The sequence below is a fragment of the Ptychodera flava genome, unplaced genomic scaffold (assembly GCF_041260155.1).
Source record: "Ptychodera flava strain L36383 unplaced genomic scaffold, AS_Pfla_20210202 Scaffold_53__1_contigs__length_892398_pilon, whole genome shotgun sequence".
NCBI lineage: Eukaryota > Metazoa > Hemichordata > Enteropneusta > Ptychoderidae > Ptychodera > Ptychodera flava.
In genome coordinates, this window is record NW_027248375.1 from 255,796 (window position 1) to 282,703 (window position 26,908).

Sequence of the window (26,908 nt, forward strand, 5' to 3'; positions counted from 1 at the left end):
TATCTTACAGTGAGTTGGTGATCACACTTTGCAGCGCAAATGTCGAATCTTTGTGTGTATTGACGAGGAATATATATTAATGGTGTTAATTCGAAATTATATCATACTCTGGCATTGATATACCCAAGTTAATATTTAAATAGGTTTTATAGGACGTCCAGAAATTGCGAAAAAAGATCTCCCATATCATCATCGCGATAGTGTCTACAGAAATCGAAGTTACGTTATTAGGCTAACCCGTACCAAAAATCTGCAACAGTAAACGTATGCAAAAACAACAGAAATTTTTCCACTATTTCAGACATCAGTTACCAAAAACAGTACGGAAGACGCCAGATCACAACAAACCTACAAATGCGATTAGCGCTAGCAAGAATATGTTGGTAGCCAGGAAACTATGTGTGCCTGTCGAGTACATCCAACTTGTCCTTGAAAACGAACGTAAAAGCCTTGTTTGCAAATTTTAAAAAAATACCGCAATTATACGGTGTCGCTCAAATTTGATCAGAATTGGTACATACCAGTATGGGTACCAAAGATCAACAATAAATGTTGTTTCTATCTGTTCAGTGCAGGAAAATTCTACGTTGATGTTATGACAATGATTTCTGCACAGTACAACCAGAAAAACAACAAGAAATATTTAAACCAGAAAAACAAGAATGACAAAAGTAATTAAGGTCTGAAACTTTAGGTACTGGAGGTCAACCTTAGCAACATGCATAGCAGAAAGGCAGCTAGCCCCCCTTAGTTTGACCATAGACGGTCTTCCTCCCCTCTACTGTCTATGGTTTGAGCAGGTCTGTTAATATGTAACAGTTCATAAACAATGACAGGAAATGACTCAAGTCAGTGGAGTAAGATTGTTTCAAGCCTGTTTCAGAATTTCGCTTTTTCTTACCTCATTTGCACATTTTTGACACTGATGTGTTCATTTGAACAAATTCACATCTCAACCCCTACATCTACCTATACACCAAATACTGAGACGGTAGCTTTGGCGGTATGGGAGCCTTTGTGTGTGACGGACATACATCCGCACATACCCACAAATATACAGACGCCACTTAGACTCATCATATAAGCTCTTTTTGGTATTTATATATAAAACCAAATATGAGCTAAAAACCCTGATGATAGATTCTTAATTAACGAAAATGTAAAAGAAACCATCATTGACACATGTATCGTGTCGAGATGATCATTTGATTTGCAATGTCGAGTGTTGTCAATAAATCGCAATTTACATATCTAACAACAATGTTCCAACGATTGTCTTAATTTCTATTGAACACAATACATAATTTTATTTATAATAATTTTATGCTTATTACAAAAGTTATTTAAGTAGTCATGTGATGGATAGGTGTCAATCAAAAGTGTCCAATCAAAAGGTTTATAAACACCGATACCAATAAGCATTGAACAAGCAACGAGGCAACCAGATAAATTGGTGACGTCATTCTAGAAACAGATGTAAGCGGATCAGATATCTTTGGCCAGTAAGTAACCGCTGCCGAGGAAAGCCAAGCGACTGGAGCCAGTCAACTATTGAGGCAATGATCATCCAGTATCGGTAAGGTCAAAATCCATGTACTATTTTTGGAAATGCAAACAATATTTCTGTCTCAGGAGCATAATGTAGGACAGGCTAGGTTGCTGAAATAAAATTTCAGTTTACTCTAATGACATTGAATCATATGTAGATCTTGTGGAAACTGACCTATTTCAGCATACATTCGGCAACTGTAATATAGGAGGTAAGTCCGACTAGCTTGAACGTTTTAATTCCCGTACCTAATATCCAGTTATGGAACTTGTCGATAGGCGACGTAAAAATGAGGTACGAGACTGTGTTGATATATCACTGTACTTGTTATGGGATGAAATCCTTTGGACCAGAGTTCAACAGATGTGAGCTTTCTAGTAGTAAGAGGGCGATCGCCAACTTTGGCATTCGTCCAGAAAGTCAGCGTAAAACTGTCATTGGATGTAAATTCATTTACGCTTTTAGCAATCGATGTTTGAGACTGTTTCCATAGGCCTTAACTTAATATTAGCCTTTATCATGCATTAAATTCCCCGAGAATTAGCAGGGAAGGAAGAAACTATTGAGCTTGAATCTCAAAAACTAAGAGAACTATTTCAAAAAGCTGTGTCGATATCATTGCATGTAATGATGTAATGACTAAATTCAATGAATAATCTTTGACGTTTCAGAAGAATTCCGCCATCATCCTTAAGTCGACGACGTCACTCAAACTCAAGAATTTAATGAAAAGTATATATTTATTCAACATTAGATTCCATACGCTGACCGGAAACAAATGAGGTTGATGAGAAGTATGTCTATTATCTGTACATGAAGTAATACCTGTGTCACAACGGTAGATATTAGTATCGTACCATCCTTTCAGTTTACTCGAAAGCGACTGTCTCTTAAGCTTGAGTTAAAGAACAAATTGTGTCTGGTAATACTTTATTATATGCCTCGGTATATTGTCGTCTCGCATAGAAGCAAGGTTGGGTTTACGTATTCATTTCAAACTGCATGCTGGGAAATCTCAGAAATCAAAGATCCCAAATCTCTCTGTGCATGTAGTACTGCATTGAACCTGTACGGACAATGTACACAATCTAAATCACACAATTGTGTTTCTGGTAGCTGTTACAACTTATCCAGGGCTTCTTACAGACCGATGAAATAAATCAGGATATCTGATAGTTGTAATTCATGACGTTAACATAACTTTTAAAACACCAATTGCAGTGACATTGGTACACTATAACACAGTGTAGAGGTGAAAATAAATCCAAAAACATTTTCAGAAATAAATAAATATAAAATTGTAACTGCGGCGTTGAATATTCGATGGGATCACTTAGATGGCATAGAAGATGTAGAAAAAAACCTAAATAAATTATTATTATTTTCCATATATCCACACAATTTGTGACATCTCCATGTCAAATCAAAGCTGTTGATATAGCGGTTTGCAATTTCACTCCGTAAAAAATCATATTACGATTCGAACGGTCGACATTTACATTTTAATTTTCCCTCTAATTCAGTTTCAGAAAATGAACTCAAAAGATCGTCCGCCGAGAAATACTTTGACCGTGGCGATAGAGTGAAGGAACAATGTATACGTGTTCGGCAGTGCAAGTTTTCCGAAAGTGGAAATGTACATAGAGCTGCCATGTAAGTTTCACGGTTCAGGTTGATGATAGCATGACATCACGGACACATTGACGGACTGATACAAGTTCCTTGGTGGAGCATCTTCCCTGCAGGACACTGACATCCAGGTACACACGGCTGATCCTGACATACCGGATTATTTTGTTCAGAACCATCGCACGTCTCGGGACATGGCGGCCCACAATCATCGTATATCATACCCTCAGGGCAAGCTGTTGCTGAGAAATTAAAAAAACCTACAATGTGACACATGCCGGTCAGGTGAAGTATACAATAATTAAGGCCTCTCCATGTAAATAGTTTGCCTTTGAATGGCCACATCAAAAGAGGGTTAACAAATACGCCTTAGGTAGGCAAACCTTGACTGTTCATTTTAAGCGATGAATTTACTGATTCTGACAGACGACAGACAGACAGACAGACAGACAGAAATCAAGATAAAAAATGCTTATTGCTTTCCCTTTTTGAACTTTTCATTACTAACTTATACCTATAAATATTAATAAAAGCTCAGGTACATAGGGCATGTAAAAGGTTGGATTTATTTAGAAAATATGCATGTCTGAAGAAGATACTCTTATTAGATAACTTGAACGTGCAATAAGATAAGATTAGTCATGACCAACTTAAAGTTCGTGAACTTGTGACCAGTTCAATTCGAAAAGAGGAGCAGGTGTGTTCATCATACACAGAGGTGGGTCTGTAATACACGTTGTATTTCCATGCGAAAGGAGTCTGTAATACACGTTGTATTTCATGGAAAGAAAGTCAAGCGTTTAGGGAAATATATTGAAAAGAAAACGATTTTTTTATTTTTTCTTACCACAGAGGTTTTGATCTCTCCACTTGCGAATTACAATTCCGTTTCTTCTACACTCGTGAATATAGGCAGTGATGGCCTCACAATAACAGAGTTCATTTTTGGAGCAGGTGCAAACATCCTGCAAACACATTTCGTAGTAAGAGTTTGGATCGACCACGGGATAACAAGGTCGGAACTCTCGCTTTCTCATCACACTGCAGCGTGACCTTGCTTCTCGTTGTTCGCGATAGTCTTTACCTCGACACAGATCCACATGTGTTATCTTAATGGCTCTTAGAGCTGATGAAGGTACAGCTCGTTCTGCTTTGCAATATTTGTAGCCATCTACTTTCCAGCTATGTATGAATTCATTTGTGGTTCTGGCTGGCAGAAACTGTCTTGTGGTCAGATCGTCTTTGAAATTCGAGTTCATGTTGCCGCAGAGGCCGCACACTTTGTCTCTGTAGTTGCCAGGTACTTCGACGACAATATCACCAAACATATTCCACTCTATGGTTACACCTGGAGCAGTTCTGACGTAGATGGTGTACTCACCCCGTTTGGTCACTTCAACGACATTGGGACTAGAGTGACTGTACGGCAACTCCACCTGTGTATCAGCAACTTTGACCACGCCATTGTATTGGATTTCTACCGTCATGCAGTTCAGGTGTATGAAGAGCGCCTTGCGGAATTCTGTCGGACTCTGGCCGATCCTCTTCCTTTCACGTTGGATGTAAACGCTGAAATCACCGTCAGCGCAATCTTGGGCGAGAACGTAGCGACACCGACCTTTGAACTGAAATGCATATTGATCGAAGGTGTGGTGCATACCGTCCAAGCTCACGGTGCACGTTTCCGAATCTAAAAAAAACAGAAGACATACATCATGCCATCAGTTAAGACCAGAATCTCTCTGGACTTAACTTACAATCGGTAAACTGCTGATGATCACAAATTTAAATATAATAATTTTTCTTCAGTTTTGAGGTTAGAATGAAAGCCGTCTAGGGCCTTCGATTTCGGATTTTTGTGTAAGATGATTCCTTGAGGCAAATTCTTACATTGCATTGCTGACTGTGACAATTGATCTCAATCAGAACATCCACGTTGTATGTCACGAACAAGAATAGTATTTTAGTTGTTGACATAATTTAATAAGGCGTCTCCATTCGAAAATATATAAAAAACGACTCTTGTCTTAGGTATCAGAATGACGAAATCCCTGAAATGGGTACGTTAGCATCGAAGAAATTAGCCACAGGCTGATTTATTTCTTTAAGGCTCTAGGCAGATTTATTTCTCGAAGTTAAAGTTGTATGTATGACCCTGTGCGACCTTGCATCCTTTTCAAGGACATCAAGTCAATCTTAGTTCTTCTGCTGCCAAAGTATGGCAACTTGAAAGTTGATTGGCAGATGTCAGGGATCTAAGTCAGCAAGGGGTCACGCAAACGGCGTAGTATTCTTGAAGACAGTTCTCAACCTCACTGTTTAATTGGCCGGCTTACCTTGAATACAGAAACTGCAACATTTTCCCGGTGCGTGGTATGGATGCTGTCCCTGGAAGTCAACAAGAAACAAGTATTGTCCTGTCAGACCGACATGGATGTGCAGCTGTTATCATCAGGCTGTACAGAAGCGATCGACTGAGAGATGAAACTTGATTATGCTAAACATTTTAGAAGCGATCTAACTCGCTTTATTTTACCTTTCTGATGTATTCTATCAAAAGCTATCCTTGTATCTTTATTTGGTTTTGCAATCCAGGGATATATGAAACAGAATACAGTACAAGTCGCTGAATCATTCTGCAAAAATGCCTAATTGTCCAGTATTGATCGTCTGTAGGTAATATGAAAGAATCACGGTGTATATTTTGAATACCTGCGGACATGTGATGGCTGGACACTGTTTATCAGAACACTTGGCAGTCCCATTTTGACATCTGCATTCGGAGCATCCATCATACCATACTTCTTCAACCTAAAATGTACGAGATAATTCCATTGAGTGATTTCATTTTTTTGAACTGCAAACTTGCAATGTTTAATGAAAAGTAAATACGATTGCCCACGTTCAAACACTGTCAACTTTTGTTCATATTCTCCCAACATGTAGTAAGATTTAGGAAGAGAACGATTTCAGGTGAGTAAATAGAGTGGCGTTCAAAATGACTATTTGTTTACTTTGACATGATATTGCCGTCCTGATGATCCAGTTGGGTGCACGTGGTAATGCTAATGGTATATACGATAGAACTGAACTCCAAAATAAGACAGGAGGACTTGCGAGCTGGTCCCCGAAATATTAAAAACTCCGTAGATTTGTACAACTCTGGTTTGTATACGTTATTGCGTGGATCATCTACACACATTTACGTGACTTGGAGCGTATTGACTTATGTCACTGTAACACCGAAACTTTTGATATCACAGAGGGCTGCCATGAATGAAATGAGTATACTTACGGAGTAAAGTACGCCTTTATACGAACAGAATGACAACTCTGAAAGATTACACACCAAAAATAAAATACTTTACACATTATACAAAGTGTACACGACAGAGGACAAAACTCATAGGTGTTTCGCGATAGTGTCTCGTCGATACGTGGCATAGCAGACAAGAAATAACATTTGTGTATTTCTTTTCCTTTTCGGTGTTGTGTTGTATAATTATACGGAAACGAATATTGGACCAAACATTCATTTCCTGACAAAAAATGAGCAACACGCGCCAAAGGATTCTTCATCAAATAGAAATCATCTCATAAATATTGAAGTTGTCATAGCGTGGTGTAGGATGACGTGGGAAATTACACTTACCGTGACATGTTTTGTTATCAGCCAGAAGGGCAAAGTCGTTCGGACATGCGCAGTAAAAGGAACCCGGGGTATTAAAGCAGAGATGACTGCATCCACCGTTCTGATGACGACACTCATCAATATCTTTGAAGTAAAACAATGAATGTATGAGTTCAAGCACACTATTAATGTTGTGAATTCGTTTTTACAGAATCAAGGAAATAAAGTTGGTGTGAATGACAACAGTCACAATGTTCGAAAATAAATATCAAATTGTATCTGCAAAATTAAAACTAAGTTTGTGATTTCTGATGTAGCATGTTGATTACACGAAAAACTGCCACAGTATCATAATACCACGGTCCCTCCACAAAAGGACTGTGATAATACTTACCATACTGGCAAAATCTCCCGACAAAGCCGCGTTCACAGCTGCAAACTGGTGTACCATGTTTAAGTTCACATACTCCGCCATTCTGACAAGGATTATTTAAACACATTGAGATCACCATCTCACAGTGTTGACCTGAAAAGAATGTATAAAGAGAATATCAAAGTCGCGTCATGGCTAAAAATAGAAAGAAAAACTATGTACTCCATGCTACACGTACGTGTTTATTGGCGAGAAGTACTGCTTATGACAATGTATAAAGTCGGTTGTATCGAAACTTTACCATGTAATTCTTAAACAGGTAGTATTGGTTTCCAAAATGGAAAAGTCACGCCATTTACTGCCTCAGTCTCACTAACAATATGTACATGCATGTTCACCAAGCCTTGCTTTTGTCTTTGGAGTATTCAAGTTGTTTCTATTGAAGAGAAATTGCTTGTACCGCAAAGAATATCTTCGTATCCTATTATATCTAAAGAACGAATTACCCTCAACGATTAAATAACAGTTCCTTGTTTTTTGTGTGAAACAGTTCAATTAATAATTCGTTTCATTGAAAATCGAGTTATCGAATAAATGCAAAGCTACATACCAGAGAACCCTGGGAGGCATACACAGGATGACGCTTCACCTTGACGACGACAAGATCCGCCATTTTGGCAAACAGCAGACAGACATATGTCCTCGATGGTTTGACAATTCTTTCCTCCATATCCATCAGGACATATACACTGATGGTCGTCTGTTAGATCTTTGCATATGCCACCATTTCTGCATGGATCATTGGCGCAATTATCTCGGTCTGTGAAGATATTGCAAAAGTAGCAGAAATAAATTATTGGAGCGAAATGTGTAAAATTAATCGAACTTATCATAGATGAAAAAGTGGACAACGATGAAAATACGCCATCCAAATTTCCTTATAAAATGTAATGCAAATTCGAACTTCTTTTCGACAAGTACCCTAAAGCGTGAATACGTAATTAAACAGACGGTTCTTGAATCTGCAAGGAAATTTCCACGAGTGCGCTTTCTGTGATGGACCATCGAAAAACTCATTGTATTATGCGACGTGTACTTTTTGTGATGATTGTACGGTGATTAAATTCACTTGCGTAACTCAAAAGAAATATGTTGAATTTAAGCTACAGTATACTTACTCCCACAAAGGGAAGACGGTTCTTCAACAAGTACGTTACCATGGATATTGTGCTTAAGCTGTATCCAAGCGAGAACGTTGCCCATCTCGTTGCAACCTGCGTATAGAGTATTTACTTCTTCCAATGTCATAGCATAGTCCCATAAATTAACCTGAAATTCAAAAATAGTTATAAGCGGTTAAGCCAGTTGAATATCCACTCATTTGTAATAGATTTCATTCCATATGAGACCGGGCATGCGCAAACATACCAAATGGGGTGTCATGCTACAAATGATTTGGAAAGTATACTAGGAAGGTCTTTTTAGACAATCAGACTTTGTGCCGTACATTTCTCTCTATAGGTACACTGAGCGTCTCTGAGCAACAAAAAGTTGGTGAGCTCTTGTAAAATATCAGTCTTTATTTGGAAGAAATTTCCAACAATTGCATCAATTTCTCATCAAGTAATCAAGCATTTCAGTATTAATGAGGTTAATGAGGCGGTGATTAGTAATTCAACCTACTGTACATATAATGACAATCGAAGTATGTACCTGTGTTAATTCCCCAACATAGGACTCAGCTGCATTGAAGAGGCTACCGACGCCATCTTGTTCCTGTCCTATGACCAAGACACCACCACCGCTAATCAGCTGTCCTTGTTGGAGTCCTGTACCACTGCGAATGACTTGGCTATCAAAGAGAAACTTCCATGACCCTGATGAACTTTCCCATGTGACTGTCACGTGGTGCCAGAGGTTGTTTCTGAAAAGAAGTTTTTCACATGTCAGATGACATAGGACTATTTCCAGGTAATAAAATAACATCGACCTCTAATGACGTACACGGTGAAACCATAGAAGACATTGCTATCATCGTTGTAAAAATTCATGGTTTTCCAGTCGCTGTGGGAATGTGACTGAGTATTAACTTGACATTGTGTCAAAATCAGGGGCATTTGAAAGTTTCTAATGAGTCTCCTCGTATAAGAAGAAAACTGAAAACGAATTGTGCGACTTTTGTACAAATATACAGATTTCTTTGCCATAATTGCCAAAACATTTATAAAAAAAGGTTCACCAGACTTGAGTTTGCAAAGAAAGAGTTGCGACGGGCCTTGACAGTTTGATGTACTACTGTGCATATAAAAACCCAAATGCCAGCGTAAGGTACTGTAATCATGTGGTATTTCACTTTGAGTCTAGTGAAAGCCTTACTCCAATTGGTCCACTAGAGCTTTTCTGTCTTTATACCTTTGTAGAAAAGAATATTAGAAAATTACCCGTTGGCCCTGAAATCTGTATAAATTGGTTCCCCGTTAATGAATAATACAAAACTGTTGTAATCTTGTAAGGTTAGAGCATTGTCCACCACTGAACCAGCGGCTCCCTCAGCGTGGGCGTATGAGAAAGGTGTACCATACGATGACTTGTCATCTGTTCTCATCCAAAATGACATCGTGACGTCATAGAGATCGGGTATGTCATCTATCATTGCATAATCCGTACTTTGAGCACTTTGGAAATTGAAGCTGAAATCGATTGCGATCTCTGAAAGAAAATGATATGATAAAAATATGTGTCTTTCAACAAAGCTGGCTACAGACTGCTGCTATGTTACGGTGAAGCTAAGTTTTTCTCGAAGGGTCTATGGTTTGGCAGACCAGAGAGATATCCATGGACACACAGACACGAAGAATTTACAGTGACTCGGACTACAGTGCTGAAATACTAACACAGGTGCATAACTTTCTTTCGGATGGTCGTAAAACGTTGAGTTTGCATTCTATAATAATGATACCAAGGTATTGTCAGGGGTATGGTAAACTTTGGTTGAATATTCAGATTTACTGTGATAAAATTGTCTTCAATTCTTTCTCTTTCAAAACAGTTAAGACTGAGAACGTACCGACTTCGCAATAAACTCCTGTGTATCCGATGCCGCATGTACACAAATAGGAGTTAATCAAATCGAGGCAAGTGGCGCCATTTGTGCAATTATTAACTTCACAGTCATTTTTGTTCACTTCACATTTCGCTCCAGCGAATCCCGGCATGCACTCACAGCAGTAGTTATTAAAGCCACTCCTACAAAGCCCGCCATTTTGACAAGGAGAGGACAGGCAATGGTCGATTTCTTTCTCGCACAGATAGCCGTCGTATCCCGGCGGGCAACAGCACGTGAAATTCTGAAAGAGACAGGAAAATGTGGAAATCTATGGAGATATAAGCAAAAGATACTCATCGAACACTGAAATTATTTCCAGGACCAATAAATTTAATCTTGATAATTCCTAAGGCGAATTTCCCTGTTATATCGATGAAGCGACCACGAAGCTTTTAAAACTGACCAGTGTATGTATGCATCTATGCATGTATCAACTTGTGTTTACGAATGCAAGTATGTTACCTGAGCCAAGTCAAAACAAGTTCCTCCATTTTGACATGGGCTTGAGGCACAGTCGAAGTAGTTTATCTCACAATTCTGTCCAGTATAACCAGGTCTGCATTTGCATATATAGCTGTTTATTCGGTCGAAACAGCTACCACCATTCAAACAGGGATCTAAATATAAAAGAACAAAATATTATGTTCCTGCTATACTTCAGAGCGCATAATAATGCGATAAGCCGCATGTAACTCCTGAACCAACTTTAGGTCTTACGCTGTTCAAAGGTTTTCTTGACTCGTGTCCTTTGGCATTAGAGCTAACTCTGAACAAAGTAGGTTATTCTAGGAAGATGCAGGTCACGTTTTGACCCTGTACTCACGTGATTGACACTCATCGATGTTAATGTGACAGTTTGTACCAGCAAAGCCCTGTGGACAGAGACAATGAAAGTCGTTGATATCATCAATACAGGTACCATTGTTCTGACAAAGTCCTTCCGCACAGTCATCAATGTTTGTACCACAGTCCTTATCTCCATAACCTGGTAGGCAGTGACATGTACGCTCTTGGGCTGAGCCGATGCACGTTGCGTTGTTTAGGCATGGGAATAGGTCACATGTATCTACGGCTGAAAAAAATCAATGTAAAAGCAATCTTTTAGCCTGAGACGGACAGTTGAATACGCGTTTATCGGAAGAAGCACTACTCGTGAATAGATGCATAAAGTAATTCTACACGATTAAGTTTAAAGCGTTTTCTCCGAATCCCAATGAAACTACCTGAGAGCATGAACAACAATATTATCAACAAAGACAAGATTGACGAAAACTAGCAAAATAACAGCAATGACGACAGCAAGAACACACACGTCACATTGCAACGACTCATCATGGAAGGTCATTCTTTACGCCGAAAAGGCTAGAGCCTGAGACGGATTGTGGCAAATTTTACAAAACAAACGTGCGAATAAGACTGGTTTGTAACCTTTGATCATACAAACCTTGGCAGTATTGGACAGCGTGAGCTCCATCGGAGTGTGTGGTTAATCCTTCATCACACGGTATACAGTCTTTACTCATTGCCATTGGCTGATACGTACCACGTGGACACGGAATACATGGTGCATAACCAGTATCTGAGTAGCTGCCCATTTCACAGACAGCTGAAATAGTTGACATTAGACATCATGAAGTTCAAGTTTTATACTTTCGCGTTCAGTGGTTTGACGTCAAAACTCGCTTTCAGTTTCCTCACTCGATGACATAAAGATGACAAGATCAAGTTCTCGAATGGATAAACATCCGATGGAAAGCAGTTGAAGAAGTTAATACGCTTGAATTCCCACCACATTAAAATACTCAATGGGAAGGGTAATATTATGTGATCAAGAATAATGTCAATACTTAAAATAAAAACAAACCAGAGACAATGTTGTTATTAGACTGCTTCCGTGCGTTTTGTCAATAATTCTTTTTAAAAGATGGCATGGACACATCTTATATGGTCAATTCTGGCTCGATGACTACTAACCGTCTCGATTTCGTTAATCGCAGATACGCGAGATAATGAATATTGTACATTTGTATATGCAAACACAAAGAAATACCTTTGCAGAAATCCATGGACACAGCGCCCTCTGTCCATGTTGGTAGGCCACCATCGCATGCTACACAGGATGTACTGCCATTATTGCCCTGGTATGTACCTCGAGGGCATGAAATACATGTTTCGATACCGGTGGTTGAGTATGTACCCGGTTGGCAGAAATCTGTATGGAAGCAAAGGAAAAAACAAAACAACATAATATGTCATGTTATTCGAGTTTTGAGAACGTTCCTTCGTAAGTAACGAAAATTTATTGAGTTACCCTGATGTGGTAGGATAAAAAGTGCGAAAAAACTGATCCAGATCGCCTGAAATAGACCTGATTTCATGTCACGTGATTTTACAGCTGTCAGGTAACGCCCTTTGTAATTATATCGTCTGCTATGGTTGCAATTATACGTCAGCGTTTTATGCCAAACAGTCTGGAAGAATGAAATCACTTACGTTTGCAGTCCCTCAGTGACGTTGACTTTTCATGGTCGGTGGAAGTTCCAACGGGGCATCGCTCACACGCCGTGGCAGCCTCCCTGTCTTGATACCATCCTACAGCGCATGCCTCGCAGTTGTCTGTATCTGCGTTTTGGTAAGTTCCCGGTGGGCAGGTGACTGCGAAGAAATGATGAAATCTGGTTCATAAAGGACATTTTATTCACTTTACAGTGTCAAACACAAACGGTGGAACTAACGTGCACACAGTGTCAGACAAAGATAGTCATCCCGGTGTGTGAGAAGTCAGAAATAATCCAATATCCATGATTTCCGAATATATAGGTACAAGCGACATGCAATCCAAACTTATAACCAGCGTTTACTAGACATTGCCTGTTAAGGTGCCAGAAGAAATGTATCTTTTGACTGCAATATCCACGTATTGATAGAAAATGAGGTATGATTTTGAGAGTTGTGGCAGTTTCAGAAGGATTTAGTTTCAAATTGCCAAATAACTGTTTCTGATAGATATCGAATCTAGTAATGATTGTACATACGACACGAATCGTTTCTTGGAATCTGTCCGATTTGACATTCAGGTTGAATATCTGTCTCTTGTAGGAACTCAGGTTTATCCGATGGCAGTGTATTAATTCCAGTGTTGTTGGTGATGATGTCCCGATACAATCCCCGCGCTACACTCATCTGTATTTCTGATACTATCATGTTTATCTTCTCTTGTGGTTGTAGGGTGCGGCTCAGGTCGTCTGCTGAGCTTTCACTTGCATCTTCCTCCTTTATTTAAAGTTTAGAAAATCGTTAAACTCGTAAAATCATTGATACAGTGCGTATGGAATGAGTGAATTACCTCTACTCTTCTTTCTTTTTTTTAAATCAAAGGCTCTATCGCAAGTGATGGGGCTCATGATCTGAACATATTCGTGAAATCAAATTTGGAAAAGTTCAATGTCGAAGCTTATCAGCTTCTATTGTGATACCGAACATAGACAATACACTACAAGACCATTGCGTCATTTTACAAGACATTGCCATCTGAGAAGGTGTCACTTTGAAGGAAAAAATAATCATGTTAAAAAAAATTATACCTACATTTTGTTCATCGGGTCGTATTTCCACTGTTGCCGTTACTGACACCCTTATGATTTGCCTGACTGACGTCACATCTCGCTTATGGACAATGTTACCTACTCCCGGAAGCGGTGCACTCCCACAATGCACCTTGACGTTGCCTACTTCGCAGCCTTGACCGCAAAATCCTGCGACTAAGTTATCGATTTGTTTGAACTGTAGAATGAACTTCTGTCTGATTTCTTCTGTTGCACTCTCCTCGAAACAAGAATCGACGTAATATTGAACTGCAAGTCCCACTTTCACCTGCTTTGGTTTCGTAAGTTCTGAAAGATTTAAGTACATAACTTAATATCGAAACCATAATTGCTCACATGGAAATAGTAACTCTGATACGAAAGCTATCTTAAACTTGGTCAGAGGGCGAACAACACTCTGAGCTCGAATGTTTAAGTATATTTTGGACGATGCAGGTTGGTTTCTGTTCTTCCTCCTGCTATTAATTCTTGATCAGATATACTTCATGGGAATTATTTTTACTTGTGAGATCATATGTGGACGTTTCCTTCCTTTCTTGATTAATGAATAAAACATCGTAAAGGGCACTAATAGTGCCAATCGCGACCCCGTGCTTCAAAATTAGATGAAGCCTTCAATTAGTACAGAGAACAAAGATACGCACGATCGCTCTAGAAAAGCCAATCGGGAAATATCGATAAACATCAACTGCAAGGAATAACGTTGCGTATTGTAGTTCGATATGGTTTCTGGTGACGTGGCTCCTTGGGCGAAATAATAGGAATAGATTACAGTCGTTAAACACTATACAAGTACCACGTAGATATGAACAGAAATTTCATTAGACTGCATGGAAATCAAATTCAACTAAAGAAACCGAGACACGTTTGAGGCCAGGACATGTTTGAGGTCTTAATAATACACGTCACCTTGGAATGATATACACAGGCCAGCAGATATCACTGTAACTTTGATAAGTGCTTCGTGTCTTTTCTAACAAAGATATCAATAACACCACTTACTCGCACAATCAGGCCAAGGAAACATGAAATCTCTGCCACCTCTCGGTACTATGGGTGCTGGTCTCCACACACCAGCCTGGCGTGCTCGATCTTGCTTGCAGTAATAGATTGCCTCGGGTTCAAAGACGAAGTCGCATTTACTCTGACAGGACACTGTACAAAACTGACCGCCGAGCCACGTTTCACAAGATAGAGCGCCATTTTTCGGCGGTGACTCGTAAGGACACGAGTGTTCTGTTCAAGAAAGAAATAAAAGTTCCAACCTCAAAACTTTTTATAGATAATTTTAAAGTCGCTGAACTGAGAGTTGTAATGTAAAAACTCTGCCAAGTGTCAACTTTGTAATCAGACTGACTGTGCAAAACAACAAGTATTGTCATTTCTCGATATAATTGCATGGACCCTGGGCAGCCGAGACAAGAATACAAGAAGTATGACGAGAAGAACAGTATTGATGTCGCCATGTTCGGTGTTCTTTGGTTACATATCGCGTAAAATGACATCATACTATTGGATTCTTTGCCGCTCTTTTTACTTTTAAGTCAGTTTTCAAAGATTTAGGGGCTTGATAAAGACTGTATTGTCATCTCCTTTCTGTACCAATTTCTATAACATTCATTTACATACTAATGTCAGCTTTTTCAAGAAACAAGTTGGTTGCTAAGAAATGAAGATGCACTGTGATATAAGGCACTGAGAAAACTGCCGAGTCATTAATTTTGACAGGTTCTTTCGAGAAAAAAGAAACACTCTTGCCGTTTTATTTTAGAATCTAGCTCATCACCCCTCTTTATGAACGCAATTTTCCAAAACCGACTTTTTTTGAAAGTAAAACGAATTGAAATATAAGAATGACATTTTCCAGCATGCAAGTCAATGGAATCCACAGACACTGCACCACTTCCCATGAGAAATCCTGTACCTTAACAATGGAACTTATTTGGTAGGACTGGAATGATGTTTTCACTGAGATGGTGGTACACTTACGTTTCACAGTGACAGTGAAATTACAGAAAGCAACGTTGTCTGCCTGATCCCAGGCTCTGTAGGAGACATGCGCAGGTGGTCCCCAGTAGAATTCTGATCCAGACTGGCGATCCCCGTGCACAGTCACGTGTCCAGAATTGTCTTCGAAGACAGGGAGTTCCCAGGTAACGTTGGTCTTTAAAGACGAGCTTTGAATCTCGATGTTCGATGGACAGGAGATCACTTGCGGTGCTTCATTGTCTAAATAGGAAGTGGAAAGTATGGCACCGATGAAGTGGGCTCGATGCAATCATCGCAATCATCGCATTGAAGATTCAGAATATAAAATGTAGGTGGTAAATCTAGATACTTGACAAGGCTGACGGTAGAGTGAATGGTTACCTGCACTGTGCCCACTTTTCAATTCTATTAGCGACAGTAATAATTGTGACCTATTTATAATCTGAAAAAGTCACAGGGCTATTGTCGACTACGGTGATAACTATTATCACCACAGCGCAGCTTTTCACTGCATTATAAAGTCGACAAAAATAACTGCACAGAACAAAGACGTAAACATGGAATGTTTCATAAACCACATACCTGTTACGGTAACCACAAATTTGCACGTGCTTGTCAAATTTGCGTCATCTCTTGCCGTATACGTCACTTCAGTTTTGCCAATCTTGAACCAGCTTGGTGGTTTAGTGTTCGGCGGATGAACGGTTAAGGTTGGTTCGACGCCAGTGTTGTCAGTGGTTGTTGGTAGTTCCCAAGATACACTGGCAGTAGCTTTGTGAAAGTCAGCAGTGACGGTCACATCTACAGGGCATTTGTGAAGCTGTGGTGGTTCAGTATCTGAGAAATATCGTGTTTTTAACTGTTAATGGATCATAAATGGAATGAAATATATATATATATATATCGAACCAATAAACTGTTTCAATTAAGAAAGACAATAACTAATTCTCTACACGATTATTTCGACATTTCAACTATAATTTTCCGCAACTAATATACATAGTAATCCAGATCACAAAGTAATATTCCATAAAAAGTACTATGATATTATATTTTATTGTTAATATTAACAAAATTGGCTATTCTGACATTAGAAATGTTTCACCAAGTATCAAATTCAGGCAATCAGTCCGTGTATTACCAAAACATACCTTTACACCATCTTGGAGATTTTGCCCCTGACCACACCCCCGTTGCTAGGCATTCCGTGGTGTCGTTGCCATGGAACTTGTAACCATTTTTACACTCATAAAGACACACTGATTGGTATCGCATTGGGGTAGTTTGACACGACGCTGGTCTGATTTTAATGAGTTTGTTTCCGTCGAGAGGTGGGCATGTTTTAACTGTGGAAAAAGTGAATATTATGTTTAGAAGCAAGGTCGTTGATCGAAAACTTGATAGTTTTAGTTTGAAGAAAATACGAAAATGTCTGTGAAAATGCCCATTTAGAACGGTGCAGAAGAATGATCGGGGTATCTTTTAGTAACTTTCCATGTTTCAATTCATTTTATTGCCCTTTCAGAAATGGATGGGAGAAATTCAATGGTATGTATACACTATCCATTTTAAAGTGCCGCCAAGTAAACACAGTATGTCATAAATCAGGCCAAGCTCACAATTCACCTTAAGTAAGGCTTCCGTGCCGATACGATACGAGTACTGTTACAGTATTATAATTACAAATTTCTCCATCTCCCCATTTCCAATGAAATTCTTCTATGCCTGTCGTTCCCTTCCAAATAAATATTGTTCCTTTGAAGCAAACATTGTTATACTTATTGTAGGATCATATGTGTTATCACCGAATATCAAGCAATAATATATGCAGTTATGACTTAACAGTGTGCAAGAAAATCCTCTGATCATGGTCTAGCTCGAAAAATTATTTATAAGTTGACAAGTAAATAAACAATATTCGATTGGATAAAAATGGAAAATATATGACAACGTTTGCTCACTTCCAATTTCTTTTGGAGATAGCTATTTTACATATTTTTCACCGTAAACATTCAAGTTCTGAGTTTGTAATTTGCTTAATTACAAAACACGTCTACATTCAGAGGCGTTGTCAAAAACTAGATGTAGCTAAGGACAAATATATATAGTTTTACATTTTTAAATTACTTGGCGATATACTTTTAGTAAATTTACATTTTCAAACGTGGAAGTGAGAGTGTTAGATACGAATTTGTCAATTATCTTTATGCCCGACAGCGAATTTTGTCATCGTTTACATTCCTATGTCATAAACAAACAATTGAAGAACTAGTGTATTAATACCTTGACATGAAGGTTCGTTACCGCTCCAACCTTCGACTCCGTTATTCATTTGACATCTCAAATCAGTTGTACCGATCAAATCATATCCATTGTCGCAGGTAAATCTACACTGTGTTCCAATAGCATTATCCTGGGAATCACACACTTTGTTGCCGTTGAGAGGCGTTAATAACGCGTTACATGTGATTTCTGCAATTTAAAACAAAGAAAACAAACCCTTAGTGGAAAAGCTATTTTGTTTTAACGTTTCACAAAAGTAGTAGAGTCTTAAAGGAAACGATACTTGAAATATTTTTGTTGAACAACTTCAGTATCCATGCCGTTGACTACACTCACGAAAAATACCGTCACGGACAGTGTGCTCATATTTGGTTTGAATTGGTCCATCAAGAAATATTTAAACCAGAAAAACAAAAGTGACAAAAGTAAATAAGGTTTGAAACTTTAGGTACTGGAGGTCAACTTTAGGAACAGGCCTAGCAGAGGAATGTTTCAACACAGTCCTTCATGGTTTCAGCAGGTCTGCCAATATATATCAGTTCATGGACAATGACAGGAAATGACTCAAGGTTTAAGTGGAGTAGCCTGTTTCAGTCACTGCCACCACTCCTACACTGCATAATAGGTACACTGCATACAAATAGGTACTAGGTTAGAGATTACAGAATCTCCAACTCAGACATGTGGGCTGTTTCAGTTAATGCCACCACTCCCGCACATTTACAGAATTTCCCCTTTTTCTTACCTCATTTGCATATTTTTGACACTGATATGTTCATTTGAACAACGTCACATCTCCGACCCCTGGGTCTACCTGTACACCAAATACTGTGATGGTAGGTGCGGCGGTTTGGGAGCTTTTGCGTGTGACGGACATACATCCGCACATACATACATACATACATACATACATACATACATACATACATACATACATACATACATACATACATACATACATACATACATACATACATACATACATACAGACAGACAGACAGACAGACAGACAGACAGACAGACAGACAGACAGACAGACAGACAGACAGACAGACAGACAGACAGACAGACAGACAGACAGACAGACATACATACAGACGCCACCGACTCACCATATAAGCTCTTGTTTGGTATTTATATACATACCAAATATGAGCTAAAAACAAAGGTACAAGTTCAAGTTCCTAAAATAATTCTGCTAACATAATCGCCAACAAACTCGCTGTGCTCAGTTGTATATGGCGAGTCATAAAGTTGAACTCTCTGATACCTCATAGCTCTGTTACTGTTTGAATGTCAGAAAGTAAACTATCGCACTAGTAATTCTTTGGTATGGTAATATCCATTTGAAATAGCTTTTGTCTTGTGTTTGGGGGCGTTGAATTACATGATATGGCAAAAGTCTCTTTGTTCGTGAAACTAGCTAAACTCATTCATCTTTTCATCGTTTTAGGCATTTCGGGCATTAAATTCCTGTATAACCAAGTTTACCTTTACTTTTGCTTCTGTAGCCTTATGTGTCTTATAGAAATCCGTCACTGAATTGAAAATATGATCGACTGCGCGCATTACACTTTCACGCCTTAATTAGGTGGCATAATTGTACACAAGGAATTACATGATAAATTTATGAGAGACAAGATTTGTATTGATCAATGAAACCCAAACATTATAGTAAACGGACTTATCCGAAATAATTAGTGTTCCAAAATGCTGAAGTAAACACTTACTGGTACAAGTGTACGGGCTTCCAGACCATTGACCATTCTCAAGGCACGTGCGTTCGGCAGCGCCACCAGGTGTTGGACGATACCTGTTCCTGTCACACTTGAAATAGCATTTGTTGTTGTACGAGTTGTCGCATTTTGTGACGTAACCACCGGAGGGAGCACTTAACGCCGGACATCGAATAACTAAAACAAGACAATATCGCAAATCATGAAACATAATTGAAGAACAGAGGACCAGTCACTCTAAGATACATTGCTAATATCGTATGAAAAATACGTACCAAAACATGCTTTGTAACAGAAGACTTACTTGTACAATTTTGACCTGGTTGTCCGGTGTATCCAGTTTTACACTGGCACTGACTGATTGACGTACTTCCGGTCTGATCAGTGTTTGAGTTCGCCGGACAAGGTGTACAGTCGAGATAACCATACTTCTCTTTGTAGGTTCCACGGGGACACGCTGTTAAACAGAGTCAGAAATCGGTCAATGTATTACGAATTGTTCATAAACCTGTAAAGAAGATATGCCATTGGTTTGTTCATTGCTTGACAAGCAGAATGGGCGGAAAGGAACTGCTAAAATCCCAGTCTTCTCATGTGTATCGACATAGACCCTGGAGCCACTGGGTACTTCACAGCGCAAAATATTTCACAGTATGCTAAACGCTGTGTGAGTGTCATCCGCGAGCCAGCTTCGTTCAACGAACAACGTATGGAGGAAGAAAACGTGTTGAAAGCTTGGCTTGTCTGCCAGTTTTTGAGTTTTCATGTTTAGCCAAAAGTCGATGAATTTTGATAAAGTTATCTTGATTATATTCAATCGTTATCGAAATATCGTTGTCAGAGTACGATCCATCACGTGAACAGGTGAGACAGTATATCTAGTATGGAAAATCGCGACAACAATAGTATCTAGGGATTACGTCATCATATAGTTGTTTTTGTAAGCGATAATCATGGATAGCGTCGATATTTTTCTAGTTTTGATCACACGGAATTCCGTAAGACGATCGTATTTACTTGTTTATAACTCATTTATCGAGTCAGTCGAGAATTAAATTTTTCGTTACATTTCCAAAAGTCCTTTTTCCATAGTTTTCATCGAGAATTTAACTTTGCTGCCATTAAAATCTGATGAGCAATATTTAAAAATACCGCAGTTATACGGTGTCGCTCAAATTTGATCAGAATTGGTACATACCAAAGATCAACAATAAGTGTTATTTCTATCTGTTCAGTGCAGGAAAATTATGCATTGATTTTATGACAATTTCTGCATAGTACAACCAGAAAAACAACAAGAAATACAACCAGAAAAATAACAACAAGAAATATTTAAACCAGAAAATTAAGAATGACAAAAGTAAATAAGGTCTGAAACTTTAGGTACTGAAGGTCAACTTTAGCAACATGCATAGCAGGAGAATCTTTCTACCATGGATGTACAAAAATAGATTTCCATATGGTTTCAGCAGATCTGTTAATATGTCACAGTTCATAAACAATGACAGGAAATGACAAATTAGCTGTTTCAGTTACTGCTATCACTCCCAAACATAATAGGTACCCTGCATACAAATACGTTAAAGGTCAAAATCCTCTTATTCAGATGTGTGGGCTGATTCAGTTCACTGCCACCACTCCTGCACACTTGCAGTATTTCCCTTTTTCTTACCTCATTTGCACATTTTTCACACTGATGTGTTAATTTGAACAAATTCACATCTCAACCCCTACATCTACCTGTACACCAAATACTGAGATGGTAGCTTTGGCGGTATGGGAGCCTTTGTGTGTGACGGACATACATCCGCACATACCCACAAATATACAGACACAGACGCCACTCAGACTCATCATATAAGCTCTTTTTGGTATTTATATATAAAACCAAATATGAGCTAAAAATGGTGTCAAGAAACAACAGGTTCAAAGCTTGTATATTTTCCTATCAAGTAGTTGCTTGTCATTTTAATGACACAAGGATAGATTCTCCAACTAAAGGAAAACGGTAAACTTCTCAGATAAAGAAACCGAACAAGTTTCCTCCAAAATACCTGTGCATTGATCTTTGAAACCGTTACCAGAGTAACCTGGCTGACATGCGCATTGGTGTACACCACTGCGAGTTCCACAAGAACAGGTCGCGAGGGCATCGCAGCAGTCATAACCCTCTGTACAAAGACTATTGCAAGAATTTCCACCGACGGACAAATCCCACGTTGTCTCCTTTACATCTAGAGTCAAACAGAAAAAAATTGTGGGGTTATGAGGTCATATTGATCGTCATCATTTAGATCCAAGGCAAAAGGCATCGGTTTTGTTTACATAGAAAGCAGTTGGTAGATGCATGACTTTTAAACACGCCAAGAAAGAACGGACTATCTCAATTACTTTCTGTAAAATATTTTTGTTTTGCATCAGCAGTCATTCTGAAACCCGTCTTGGATACAGCATAGCATAAACGGCCAGAAACCATGACGTGTTGTGTTCTATATACATCTAAAATATTAACGATTTCAGGGCGACAAGGCAAATAAAATTCTATTGTCACAACGTTCTGCGGATGAATACCGCAGACAGCACTTAAAACCATCAATTATAGCAATGTACTAGTTCTATATTTAGAGTTTTATTTCTCATAATTGTGCGATGTTCGGCAATGAGTTTCTGCTCGTTTTCCATATCGAATACTGTGGTAGGAGAAAGTGACGGAGAGTTGTATTCGTAAATATAGCGCACCCTGTTAATGCTAATACAGTTCTAAAATCCACTGAATCTGTACATCTGAACATTCTTTTACAAGTTTGGTCAAAATGTTTTCAAGAACTTAAGTAGTCAGCAAAATGACAGAGCTTTATAGTATCAACATATTACTGTTTCACATGTAATGAAATAAAGGGGAGACGGGTCAACTGTTTGTGACTTACTAAAGCAAGCAAAGGTATATTCCTATGTTCATTTTACCATGATTACCTAAACCGGTACTAACAGCGCTAGCTAGCGCTACATTGCGGTCGATCCAAACACTCGAAGCAATTCACGCAAATATTTTCTGAATTAAAACGATGTGAATGTGCCTAAGCCTTTTCTTTCAGAGAGTAAGAAGTTTTATTATCAATTATCGCTACTTAATTTCCCAACCGACTCAGTGTATGATCCATACCACGTGACAGAAACATCCCTCAGTAACCAATCGAACATTGGTCCACCAACGCCTTCTATCACAAGACATATTGTCAGGCTGTATACAACACGGCTGTTTCGTAATTGATAAATCTCAGTTTATATTTGCCTTTGATCGTTTATTTGCATATCAATGTAAACGTAACAGATTCTATTGATTGCAATGCTTCAATAATAAACCGCAGTATTTCAACACATAAAGATCATATCTTGTACAAAATTATGCAATGACTCTTTATGCAGCTATCCTAACTAATAACCTTATAACATGTACACGCAACGGGTTTATGGTGTATTGTTTGCACGTCCTAGGATTCAGTTTTATCCAACTTATAGATTTTGTCACATTCGAACTTTCAGCTAGAAATGGGCGCCCCATTTCAAACGTAGATGGTTGGATTAACGTAGAAGAGGATTATTCTCGGTGCGGTTTTACTTGTAACGTAAATATTGTGTCTCCAATATTCATAGTATGCTTCCCGTCACCTAGCATAGGTTCGCCTAAGCGGTCTTGTCTGCTGAAGCACGTATCCGATGCTGATTTTAGTTTTGAAAGTACATGGCAATAAAGTATTAGCAAGAAACCAGGATAAATTTCACGTTTATATTTGTCAGGCATTAATCTAGCTTTGATTAACACTCACTGCATAGGGGGCTATGAGAACATCGTATTTGGCATCAGGAGTCAGTGACGGGAAAATCTCATAATATTTGCCCATTTTAGAGACCATTCTCCCAGTGCTATGTAAATAAAGTAGATCGGGTTAGAACTCGACTGTGAAAAGTCATATAGGCGTCGTCCTACTGCTTATAGTTTGTCTCTGCATACCTTTTCCAGAGTCAAGTTTATCTGACTGCTATAGGCATGGTGGATTTCTCCGTTACAGAATTCTAATGTTTGAGCAATGTCAGAACTGTGAAAACTCCATCGTTGTCTGAAAGAAAAGTTCTCTTATAGGAAGCGACATTTGAAACAAAATACGATGCCACATGCTAAGTTTTGAGTCACCGATCCCTACTGTATAACCCTCGTCTCCACCAGATTAAATGTCCCTGTACCAAATCTATGGTAAGTTTGAATGATGTATCCATATCACAACTGTATCGTCAGTTGCAAAATACATATGGGAAAATTAAATATTTAATTGTGGTAAATATACACTTCTTACCATTTTTAATACGTTGAGCAAGTTTCTCGATGTCTGACAATTTGTCCAGAATGAAAACGTTTTCGCCAGTGGCTATGCCATTGAGTTCATCCTCATTAATGTTCCCAACGCCAATTGCAACGATGCCGATGCCGCTGCTTCGAATATTTTCTGCGTCTGGTATGGGATCGCCTCGATTCGACTGTCCATCAGTCAACAGTACGATAAGCCTGTATCGGGCAATAATGTTAAAGATGTACAGTGAGGGTGATGCAATTGACGTGAGTTTCCAGCAAATGTACAACTTCATACAACTAATGAAATGGACTTTACGAGATCTTTCTCGGTAATATTATCTCTTTGTCAGTGTTAAGACTGTTCAAGGTTGAGTATTGAGAAGACAGTCCCTATTAAAACTGTCTGTTTACATTCTGGCATTTTGACGAGTCAGAAATTGCAACCTATAGGGGAATGTTTATATTCATTTTGATAGTATATTTTATCGTGCATGTGTTACACATCTCCACCCTGTACCGCAGAAAGACCATTAATTTCTCTACTACAACTGCTGTGGTCCGTGAAGTGAGTGATGTCAAATCTCCAGCTTACGACAATTCAGTGCGTGACCAAGGAGCTTAACTTGATGCCACTGCGGTTCCTCCGTTCGGAGAGAGACCGTGGTGGTATCGATGCTTTAGCAGTCAACTTTCTAACTTTCTACTGAACCTGTTGACCTACATACACATCTCTAGGCTCCATAGAGCTTTGCTGCATCTATTCTACGCTCAGCAGCGATAATACTATATTACTTAAAGCACCACACTACATTAAATTCACTGTTGTTATACCTTACCTTTTAGCTGATGGTCTAGCCTGTTGTAAAATATTCCGAGCTTCAACGAGAGCTCCCCGTGTATCAGTCCAACCACCTGTGTACGGTATCGTGCTCAAATCATTCAACAAGGAACATTTATTCTTACCGACTGGGTTCCCTATGTAATCAATGCGACGGACTATCTTATCAGGATCGGAGTACGTTACCACAGCAACACGGATTTCATCTTCCGATACACTAAATATTGTGGAGACATGTCGGATGAAATCGATTTCGAAATGAAAGTTTGGTGCGCCAATGCTACCGGAGTCGTCGACTAGGAATACGACATCGCTTATGGTGGCCTGGTAGGGTTCAAATTTAGATAAAATCGCTAGACTCTCTTGACTTATCTCCTCCTGCTCTTCAACAGACATCTCTGAATCTTGCCCCGTCGCTGGCGTGAAAATCACGGCAACTATCATCAATGTCTTTGCAACGGCAAACATCTTCAGCGCACGCATGGTCCGTATCAGCCCTGACACCTTGAATCGATAGCTTTGGATTTGCCTCCACTGTCTGCTGTCGTCTACGGGCTGTGCTCAAGATTGTTTAGTACTGCACTGCCTATAAGTATACACAGGACTTCCCCAGCTGTCCGTTTCGGGGAGAGTTTTAACTTACTCAAAACTTTACGAGGGGTTTCCCCGACTCAATAGACACAGATTTCTTCCCGGAAAACAGGAAGTGACGATAAATGTAGCTTACTATCATGGTTATGACGGAAACAGTAGAGACGCGAAACATGTTGATGATTAACTGCCTTTATGCAAAGTGGCACATAAGCTGATTAAGGGTTACACACAATCTGTGATTTACGTAGGTGCCATAATAGTCACACGAGTTTATCCATCATGACAGCTTCAAGTAGGTGTACAAATTGACCACGCAACCACAGTCAAGTTCGAGGGTTATTCGTAGAAGAGGTGTCAATAATAAGTGTTTGTCAAATGTGTCCATTGTTTTGTGCATCACAGACAAAGAAATATACAAAATAATCTGTGTCCACGCACGCATCTGCACGCATGCATGGAAATGTACTCAATCTTGACAATAGTAAATCCACAAGCTTAGTTTGCTAGCTCTAACGTCACTTGTAATTCATTTTAGATTGCCGGCAATGTTTTTGCCTGGGCATGTTTTCATGGTGTAGAACAAAACAAAACAAAGAAAACAAAGACAGACAATCGTCATATATCATAGAATACGCAGGAGAAAGGAGGGTGGACAAATATGGGAAAAGATTGGATGGTGGAAATAAAATAAACGATGCTAGCATTTCCGGGAAGGGAGTGATAGAACCGGCCGTTCAATCCTAACATACCCATCCAAATACAACTGCTGCACATGCTTAGATCGTTTTACAAGTCATTATACACTCGTAAAATACTTTGGAAGCCATTAAATTGTGTGTGTGGTAGGGGAAATTTAAAGTTGAATATTGTACTCTGTGGCGAGGACACGGAGAGAGTCTGTTACCCAGCGGACACGAGGACATAGCAAGCTGTGAGAGAGCGTGTTCCCAAAATTTGATGAGGGACTGTCTGATCCTGCCCTTGAATGTGACACCTCGTTCTAAGATGTGTAGTATTAGTATTTCGCTGTCGTAAACATACTCTTTTAATTCTTTGTTAAAATCTCATCTGATGAATGGGCAATACTACGATAGTCGATACATTCGGAATTTACTTTTTATACGGCCTTAAACGACGTTAAGACGACAAAACGTTGAATTCCTGAGAAAGGATGTACATACAGGTCTTCCCCAGCTGTATTTATAGACTATGCTCTCTTTCTTGCTC

General features: G+C 39.1%; 1 protein-coding gene across 1 annotated transcript; it reads right to left on the reverse strand.

The window, feature by feature from the left end:
• Positions 1–2,265: 2,265 nt before the first annotated feature.
• On the reverse strand, positions 2,266–25,915 carry LOC139128432 (sushi, von Willebrand factor type A, EGF and pentraxin domain-containing protein 1-like). The gene is made up of 29 exons (XM_070694201.1): positions 25,086–25,915; positions 24,254–24,462; positions 21,956–22,135; positions 20,206–20,358; positions 19,896–20,078; positions 18,166–18,354; positions 17,034–17,228; positions 16,465–16,719; positions 15,883–16,122; positions 14,896–15,129; positions 13,877–14,181; positions 13,324–13,561; positions 12,782–12,943; positions 12,339–12,500; positions 11,733–11,894; positions 11,112–11,360; positions 10,751–10,905; positions 10,250–10,529; positions 9,624–9,891; positions 8,896–9,106; positions 8,361–8,511; positions 7,793–8,002; positions 7,204–7,335; positions 6,831–6,953; positions 6,474–6,511; positions 5,891–5,989; positions 5,515–5,566; positions 4,026–4,868; positions 2,266–3,420 (listed from the first exon to the last, which is right to left on the reverse strand). Exons 1-29 carry the CDS (start codon positions 25,568–25,570, stop codon positions 3,239–3,241), a joined length of 6,345 nt encoding a protein of 2,114 aa, XP_070550302.1. The 5' UTR covers positions 25,571–25,915; the 3' UTR covers positions 2,266–3,238.
• Between the last annotated feature and the right edge of the window lie 993 nt (positions 25,916–26,908).